Source organism: Salvelinus sp. IW2-2015, unplaced genomic scaffold (genome assembly GCF_002910315.2).
Source record: "Salvelinus sp. IW2-2015 unplaced genomic scaffold, ASM291031v2 Un_scaffold3688, whole genome shotgun sequence".
In the NCBI taxonomy this organism is placed as follows: Eukaryota; Metazoa; Chordata; class Actinopteri; order Salmoniformes; family Salmonidae; genus Salvelinus; species Salvelinus sp. IW2-2015.
The window spans coordinates 41,402-51,422 of NW_019944965.1; the positions used below are offsets into that span (position 1 = coordinate 41,402).

At 42.9% G+C, this 10,021-nt stretch overlaps 1 protein-coding gene across 1 annotated transcript in view; it reads left to right on the plus strand.

Annotated features, from left to right (window-relative positions):
* The first annotated feature begins 2,143 nt into the window (after window positions 1-2,143).
* LOC112076315 (interleukin 11 receptor subunit alpha) overlaps window positions 2,144-10,021 on the plus strand; it is a 31,136-nt gene continuing 23,258 nt past the window's right edge. The window contains exon 1 of the mRNA XM_070441262.1: window positions 2,144-2,327. Coding sequence (XP_070297363.1) covers window positions 2,174-2,327 — 154 coding nt within the window. The 5' untranslated portion in view covers window positions 2,144-2,173. The remainder of the gene's footprint in view (window positions 2,328-10,021) is intronic.

The window sequence follows — 10,021 nt, forward strand, 5'->3', positions numbered from 1 at the left end:
ACCTAACCACACAGAGTCTCCCCTCCTCCACCTATCCCCAGAGTATCCCCTCCCCACCTAACCACAGAGTCTCCCCTCCTCCACCTAACCACAGAGTCTCCCCTCCTACACCTAACCCCAGAGTCACCCCTCCTCCACCAACCCAGATCTCCCCTCCTCCACTAACCCCAGAGTTACTGCTCCTCCACCTATCCCCAGAGTCATTGCTCTTTCACCTAACCCCAGAGTAACTCCTCCTCACCCTAACCACACAGTCTCCCTCCCTCCACCTAACCCAGAGTCATTGCTCTTTCACCAATGCCTAGAGTCACTCTCTCTCCACTCTCTCTCCCCATTTGAGAGTCATAGTTACCACCGCCGTTTACACGCGCTTCATTGAATTTTTCACTTTGGACTTTTGAGGAGCACCCCGGCAAACGGGCTTATCTCCTTAGAATATCAGCCATTGAACTTCGGTTGAGCTGCATGGCAGAGTAGACTCTTTTCCAGGCTTACAGACTGGCCGTCAGTCGACCTACTAGTCATCGATGTGCTAAGCACTACTTGGAGAAGAGACCCAAGAACTGACGTTGATATCTAGGGTCCTCCAGCAGGGCTGATGCTGGTAGATCTAGGGTCCTCCAGCAGGGCTGACGCTGGTATCTAGGGTCCTCCAGCAAGGCTGACGCTGGTAATCTGGGTCTCCAGCAGGGCTGATTTGTTCTAGGGTCCTCCAGTAGGCTGATGCTGGCATCTAGGGTCCTCCAGCAGGGCTGACGCTGGTATCTAGGGTCCTCCAGCAGGGTTGACGTTGGTAATCTAGGGTCCTCCAGCAGGGCTGATGGCTGCTATCTAGGGTCCTCCAGCAGGCTGATGCTGTATCTAGGTCCTCCAGCAAGGCTATGCTGCTATCTAGGGTCCTCCAGCAGGGCTGATGCTGGCTATCTAGGTCCTCCAGCAGGCTGATCGCTGGCGACTCTGTGGTTAGGTGTAGGAGGTGAGACTCTGTGGTTAGGTGTAGGAGGGGAGACTCTGTGGTTAGGTGTAGGAGGTGAGACTCTGTGGTTAGGTGTAGGAGGAAACACCGTTCACCTGACGACCGAGGTGAGTCTGCAGGCGCCCGGCCCGCCACAAGGAGTTGCCAGAGCGTGATGAGCCAAGTAAAGCCCCCCCGGCCAAACCCTCCCCTCACCCGGAAGACGCTGGGCCAATTGTGCTCCGCCCTATGGGACTCCCGATCAAGGCCGGTTGAGATACAGCCCGGGACCGAACCCGGGTTTGTGGTGACGCCTCTAGCACTGCGGACTGTGTAGCCTATGCAGTGCCTTAGACTGCCACGCCACTTTGAAGGCCTTATTATACTGTATTCTGTTATACTATATTATACTCTATTCTACGCTATTCTATTGTACTCTATTCTATTGTACTCTATTCTATTGTACTCTATTATATTATAATATATTATATTCTACTCTATTATATTACACTATATTCTAATTATCTATTCTACTCTATTCTCTTCTATTATACTATATTTTATTATACTTTATTCTATTATACTATAACCTATTATACTCTATTCTACGATATTCTATTATAATCTATTCCAATATACTATATTCTATTATACTCTATTTTATTATACTATATTCTATTATATTMTATTCTAAACTATTCTATTATAATCTCTTCCAATATACTATATTCTATTATACTATATTATATTATAACCTATTGTAATATACTATATTCTATTATACTATACTATATTGTATTATACTATATTCTATTATAACCTATTTTATTATAATCTATTGTAATATACTCTATTCTATTATACACTATTATAATATATTGTAATATACTCTGTTCTATTATACTATATTCTCTTATTCTCTTATTCTATTATAATGTATTATATTATATTGCATTGTAATCTATTGTAAACTACTCTAGAGGCCTATCTCTTTACAGCTGATAGACTGTGGGCCTATTACTACCCATGGCTGCTGAGCTAATTATAAAACAGGTGACCGGTGTCTTTCTCATGCCACATTAAAGAGTTAAATCTGCTCAAGGTTCTGCCCCCCCTAATCTCTTTATAAACACACACACACACCGGGGTACTGCCCCCCCAATCCCTACACAGGAAATACCGTATCGGCCTCTTCCTTATTGACGCCCCGTTCCTCCAATGGGATCCGTTCTGGAGCGCTGTYGGCAGCGTCTCACAGCTCCGCTTGTCCAGGAGAAGAGTATCTACGGTTCGCAAGGTAAAACTCGACAAAATCGAAGCCATGGCTCACGACCACTCGAAAATGCCCGTTTAACTTTTGAAGATATTGAAGGTAAGGTTTATCCTATTCGAATTAATGTCTATTTATGGTACGAAAGTTAGAAGTATAGACACAGAAGATGAATTTGGACGGCTGAGTTTGAGTGTAGTGATTAAAAACTTTTCGGACTGTGTAGCCTATGTAGAACACCAGACATCTCGCTATTTCCACTGGGCTGTATCCATTTCCACAGAAGGAAATTAATTTCTAGCAGATTGTGAAATAATAAATGTTCCAAGATAATCCTGATGTTTTAATCGTGATAAAATGTATTCAGTAAATATCCAGCCACAGTATTGCTCCCTACAATGTGTTTTTTAGGGTTTAAACCCAACTACAATTCTAAGGAAAGATGAAAACATTTTATTTTTCAAATGCATCGTTGTTGTTATTGTTTATAGAACACGTTATAATAACTTTTAGCAAATCGAAAGGCTCTTATATCCCTTATAAATCATAATGTAAATCATTAAACATCAGATATACAGCGTGGTCCGAAATTATTAACACCATTGATAAAGAAGAGCAAAAATGAMTGTATAAAATAAATAATTCTAATATTGAGCTATATTGTATGCTCCAAAAACATTTGGAAATGTTATTATTTACTAATACAATTGCGCAGAGAAAGAGATTTAGTTATCTCAAAAGGGTAGGGTTACAAATTACTGACACCCTTGTTTTCAATACCTCACTTTTCGAGGATAACTGGATAACCAATCCTCCATTTGATAACAAAATCCTTCTAGATCCTTGATATCCTTCATCTGTGCTTCTTCAATTCAAACCACAGGTTTTCAATGGGTTTCAAGTCTTGGAGACAACAGGTTTTGGGCAAAAAATATCCTGGTACTGGGTAAAGTTCATGATGCAGTTGACCTYAACAAGGGCACCTGGAAGTAGAATAGCGTCATAACATCACTGATCCATATTTTACAGTAGGGATGGGGTTATTATCTGCTCATGCGTTTTAGTTTTGACGCCAAACCCACCACTGCTGTGCCAAAGACCTCTATTTTCATGTCATGCAACTAATGTAAACGCCTGGAGTTTGCTGAGCTCACTGGCACTTGATTGGAACCTGGGTGCCATGTCAGATGACATGAGTCCAATAATCAGCAACGCATGAGCAGAAAATAACCCCACACCTACTGTAAATATGCTGGTGGAGCTTGAGTTATGGGGGCTACGGATTTCTTTGTATGGAGCAATGGTGAACGGATTCTGTTTGGAATGGTGAAGCGGATTTGTTTTTGGAGAACGTGAACGGATTCTGTTTTGGAGGAATGGTGAACGGATTCTGTTTTGAGGAATGGTGACGGATTCGTTTGGGGGAATGGTAACGGATTCTGTTTGGAGGAATGGTGAACGGATTCTGTTTGGAGGATGGTGAGCACGGATTCTGTTTGGAGGAATGGTGAACGGATTCTGTTTGGAGAATGGTGAACGATTCTGTTTGGAGTGAATGGTGCACGGATTCTATTTGGAGGAATGGTGAACGGATTCTGTTTGGAGGAATGGTGAACGGATTCTGTTTGGAGGAATGGTGAACGGATTCTGTTTGGAGGAATGGTGAACGGTTCTATGGAGGAACTGGCTTGAACGGATTTCTATGTTGGAGGAATGGTGAACGGCGATTCATGTTTTGGAGATGGTGAACGATTCTGTTTGGAGGAATGGTGAACGGATTCTATGTTTGAGGAATTGGTGAACGGATTCTGTTTGGGAGGAATGGTGAAACCGGATTCTGTTTGGAGGAATGGTGAACGGATTTGTATGAGGAATGGGTGAACGGATTTTTCGGAGAGTTGTGAGGATTCTGTCTTGGAGGAATGTGAACGGATTCTGTTTGGAGGAATGGTGAACGGATTCTATGGTTGGAGGAATGCGTGAACGGATTCTGTTTGGAGGAATGGTGAGGATTCTTTTGAGGATGTGACGGATTCTGTTTTGGAGGAAGTGGTGAACGTCGATATTTGGCTGGTTAACGGATTCTGTGGGAATGGTGACGGATCTACTCTATGTTGGAGAATGTGTGAACAGGATTCTCAATTGATGGAAATGCGTACAAGCGGATTCTGTTTGGGGGAATGTGGAACGGATTCTTTTGGATGTTATGCTTCGATTTGGAGGAATGGTGGAACGGATTCTGTTTGGGGACATGGTGAACGGATTTTTGAACTGGTGACTCTTGTTTGGAAGGAATGGTGAACACGATTCTGTTTTGGAGTGCGTGAACATCGTTTGAGGAATGGAACGATTCTGTTGGCAATGGTGGATCGATGTGTTTCGGACGGAATGGTTGGACGGACTTCTGATTTGGAGGAATTGGATGAAATCGGATTCTGTTTGGGTGATGCGTGCACGGATTCTATTGGAGATGTTGAACGGATTCCTGTTGGAGGAATGTGTGAACGGATTCTAGGTTTTGGATAGGATGGTGTACACGATTCTGTTCGTCTGGAGGACATGTGAAGGGGATTTTTTGGAGGAATGGTGAACGGATATCTATTTGGAGGAATGGTGAAGGGATTCTGTTTGGAGGAATGGTGAAGGGGATTCTGTTTGGAGGAATGTGTGAGAGGGATTCTGTTTGGGGAATGGTGAAGGATTCTGTTTGGGGAATGGTGAACGGATTCTGTTTTGGCAGGAATGGTGAAACGGATTCTTGTTTTGGAGGAATGGTGAACGGATTCTGTTTGGAGGAGTATCAGAGGGTGACATCGGTATCTGTTTGGAAATGCAGGATTCTGTTTGGTGAATGGTGAAAGGAATTTGTTTGGAGGAATGGTGAACGGATTCTGTATGGAGGAATGGGTGAACGGATTCTTGTTTGGAGGAATGGTGAACGGTTCTGTATTGAGGAATGGTGAAGACGGATTCTGTATGGAGAATGGTGAACGGATTTCGTGTATGCGAGGAATGGTGAACGGGATTCTGTTTGGGAGAATGGTGAACTGATTGCGTGTTTGGAGGAATGGTGAACTGATGCTGTTTGGAGGATCGACTGGTAGGAAACGGATTCTGTATGGAGAATGTGAGACGGATTACGTATGGCGGAATGGTGAAAGATTCTGAATTGGGGTAATTGGTGAAAGGATTCTGAATTGGATGTAATGGTGAAGGATTCTGAAATTGGGCTAATGGTGAAAGGATCGAATTGGAGGTCAATGGTGAAGGATTCTGAATTGGGTAATGGTGAAAGGATTCTGAATTGGGTAATGGTGAAAGGATTCTGAATTGGGTAATGGTGAAAGGATTCTGAATTTGGTAATGGTGTAAGATCCACCCAAAGTTTTCCAACTCATTTTTTCATTTTTTTTAAAGGATCAGCACCATTATCCTCACAAGGTGTGGTGTTGACAGGTATTGAACAAAAATATAAACGCAACGTGCAACATTTTTTACGATTTTATTGAGTTACAGCTCATATAAGGAAATCAGTCAATTTTAAGTAAATTMATTTGGCCCTAATCTATGGATCTCACGTGACTGGTCCTGTGAAGGAATAGGCCCACCCACTTGGGAGCAAGGTCTAGCCAATCAGAATTCGTTTTTCCCCACAAAAGGGTTTTATCGCAGACAGAAATACTCCTCAGTTTCATCAGCTGTCTTGGTGGCTGGTCTCAGACGACCCCACAGGYGAAGAAGCCAGATGTGGAGGTCCTGGCGTGGAGTGGTTACATGTGGTCTGTGGTTGGACGTACTGCCAAATTCTCTAAAATGATGTTGGAGGAGGCTTATGGTAGAGAAATGAACATTAAATTCTCTGGCAACAGCTCTGGTGGACATTCTTGCAGTCAGCATGCCAATTGCACGCTCCCTCAAAACTTTAGACATCTGTTGTATTGTGTTGTGTGACAAAACTGCACATTTAAGAGTGGCCTTTTATTGTACCCAGCACAAGGTGCACCTGTGTCATGATCATTCTGTTTAATCAGCTTTTTGATATGCTGCACCTGTCAGGTGGATGGATTATCTTGGCAAAGGAGAAATGCTCACTAACAGGGATGGAAACACATGTTTCACTAAATTGTAGACAAGCTTTCTGTGTGTATGGAACATTTCTGGGATATTTTATTTCAGCTCATGAAACATGGGACCAACACTTTACATGTTGCTTTCATATTTTTGTTTAAATAGTATTTATTATTAAWTAGGATCCCCATTAGCTGCTGCGAAAGCAGCTACTCTTCCTGGGGTCCAAACAGGGTTAGAAATTCATTAATAAAACACAACAATACATTATTACATTATTACATTATTACTCTCTTATTCCGCATCAGTATAAAATTCACAGTACCATGACATTACACTGTGTGCGTGGGTAGAGTGTGTGTGGGTAGAGTGTGTGTGTGTTTGTGTCTCTGTGTGTGTGGGTAGAGTGTGTGTGGACTACTGACCAGTTATATGGTCTGTTGTTAGTTTGATCATCTGGACTACTGACCAGTATTGTGCCATTTGGGACACGTGGGCCATTCTTACGAACATAACCTTGAAATTAAACTTTAAAAAAATGTTTAAGCATCAGCCAAATAAAATTGTTCACATAGTTGCACGTAATCAAAAGCTACATGTTAGCTGTTCCCGTTTACATAAACTGGCACATTTAGCCCTATGCTAACCTCATCAGGTGGCGGTGATTATTCCCTATAACAAATTCTGTATCAGCCAATGAAAATCGTCAATGTAGTTGGACGTGTTCCAACACTTGTTCATGGAAGCGTCCTTAAAACCTTTTCATGGTCTAAATCAGGGTCACACAGAGTGATTCTGGGTTGTCTTAAACCAATCTACTTTGAAACTAAAGATGGCTCTATAGTAGCCTGGCTCTAGTCTGTACTCCTGATGGCTCTAGTCTGTACTCCTGATGGCTCTAGTCTGTACTCCTGATGGCTCTAGTCTGTACTCCTGATCTTCTATCTTGTAGTCCTGATGGCTCTAGTCTGTAGTCCTGTTGGCTCTATAGTAGCCTGGCTCTTAGTCGGTAGTACTGTGTGCTCTATAGTAGCCTGGCTCTAGTCTGTAGTCCGAGGGGCTCTATAGTAGCCTGGCTCTAGTCTGTGTCCTGTTGGCTCTATAGTAGCCTGGCCTCTAGTCTGTAGTCCTGTTGGCCTCTATAGTAAGCCTGGCTCTAGTCTGTAGTCCTGTTGGCTCTATAGTAGCCTGTGCTCTAGTCTGTAGTCCTGTTGGCTCTATATTAGCCTGGCTCTAGTCTGTACTCCTGATGGCTCTAGTCTGTACTCCTGATGGCTCTATAGTACCCTGGTTCTAGTCTGTACTCCTGATGGCTCTAGTCTGTACTCCTGATGGCTCTAGTCTGTACTCCTGATGGCTATATAGTAGCCTGGCTCTAGTCTGTACTCCTGATGGCTTTATAGTAGCCTGGTTCCAGTATAGTATACACCTCACACACATGGTTATGGGCTTAACAGAAAGACAGCTGTACCATGACAGATATAGAGTTTAAATGTATTACATTTGGAGTTTGCATCCCAATATTACACTTTATGTACATCACAGAAGACTGAAATACAGTGGCTAGAAAAAGTATGTGAACCCTTCGGAATTACCCGGATTTCTGCGTAAATTGGTAATACAATTTGATCTGATCTTCTTCTAGGTCACAACAATAGACAAACACAGTCTGCTTACACTAATGACACAGAAACAATATATACGTTTTCATGTCTTTATTGAACACTCCGTGTAAACATTCACAGTGCAGGGTGGGAAAAGTATGTGAACACTTGGATTTAATAACTGGTTAACCCTCCTTTGGCAGCAATAACCTCAACCAAACGTTTTCTGTAGTTGTGGATCAGACCTGCACAACGGTCAGGAGGAATTTTGGACCATTCCTCTTTACAAAACTGTTTCAGTTCAGCAATATTCTTGGGATGTCTGGAGTGAACTGCTCTCTCGAGGTCATGCCACAGCATGTCAAATCGGGTTGAGGTCAGGACTGACTGGGCAACTCCAGAAGGYGTATTTTCTTCTGTTGAAGCCATTCTGCTGTTGTGTTTTGGGTCGTTGTCCTGTTGCATCACCCAACTTCTGTTGAGCTTCAATTGGCGGACAGATAGCCTTACAAGTCTCCTGCAAAAAGTATTGATAAACTTGGGAATTCATTTTTCCGTCAATGATAGCAAGCTGTCCAGGCCCTGAGGCAGCAAAGCAGCCCCAAACCATGATGCTCCCTCCACCATACTTTACAGTTGTGAGGAGGTTTTGATGTTGGTGTGCTGTGCCTTTTTTCTCCACACATAGTGTTGTGTGTTCCTTCCAAACAACTCAACTGTAGTTTCATCTGTCCACAGAATATTTTGTCAGTAGCGCTGTGGAACATCCAGATGCTCTTTTGCGAACTTCAGACGTGCAGCAATGTTTTTTTTGGACAGCAGTGCCTTCTTCCGTGTTGTCTTCCCATGAACACCATTCTTGTTTAGTGAGATGTTAGCATGTTCCAGAGACTTCTGTAAGTCTTTAGCTGACACTCCAGGATTGTTCTTAACCTCATTGAGCGTTCTGCGCTGTGCTCTTGCAGTCATCTTTGCAGGACGGCCACTCCTATGGAGAGTAGCAACAGTGCTGAACATCCTCCATTTATAGACAATGTGTCTTACCGTGGACTGATGAACATCAAGGCTTTTAGAGATACTTTTCAACACTTTCCAGCTTTATGCAAGTCAACAATTCTTAATCTTAGGTCTTCTGAGATCTCTTTTGTTCGAGGCATGGTTCACATCAGGCACTGCTTCCCGTGAATAGCAAACTCAAATTTTGTGAGTGTTTTTTAAAGGGCAAGGCAGCTCTAACTAACATCTCCAATCTCATCTCATTGATTGAACTCTAGGTTAGCTGACTCCTGACTCCAATTAGCTTTTGGAGAAGTCATTAGCCTAGGGGTTCACATGCTTTTTCCAACCTACGCTGTGAATGTTTAAACGATGTATTCAATATAGACAAGAGGGCATTTGACTGAAGGAAAGGGCTACTTAATGTATTGTAATCTGCTTCATGTTCTGTTCGAGGAAACCTGCTTTCCCTCAGTGTTGGGTTTAGACTTCAGATTACCTTCATGTCCTGTTTGCTCTGTGGGCGTAAAGAACATATTGGGACATTCTAGGGATTGACTGCGTGACACTGCTTTGTGCTGCTTTGTCCTTGATGGTAATAGTAGTAGTTTTATCTTTAACTTTAGAACGTCCAAGTCCAATAATGTGTGTTATTCTAAAAACACCAAAGCTGTGGTCTGTTTGCCTGAGGTTGTAAAGAACAGCTGAGCTTGCTTTTATACTGTAAATACAGGAATTGATTGCATGACATTGACTATTAGTCACACAGTTTATGGTATGTCATTGCGTTTCATTGATTTGTGCAGTTTTGTCCTTGATGGTAATGATATATGTTGATCTTTATCTTTAGGACTTCCAATAATATATTTTAAATTTCAAAGCTGTCTATTCTCTGGTAAACCAGTGAATGTGTAGCAGCTTGTCAGCTCCATTCTCTCCGGTTCTGGAGTCAGAACGCCTCTCCTGTTCTGGAGTCAAAACGCCTCTCCGGTTCTGGAGTCGGAACGCCTCTCCTGTTCTGGAGTCGGAACGCCTCTCCGGTTCTGGAGTCTCAGAACGCCTCTCCGGTTCTGGAGTCGGAACGCCTCTCCTGTTCTGGAGTCAAAACGCCTCTCCGGTTCTGGAGTC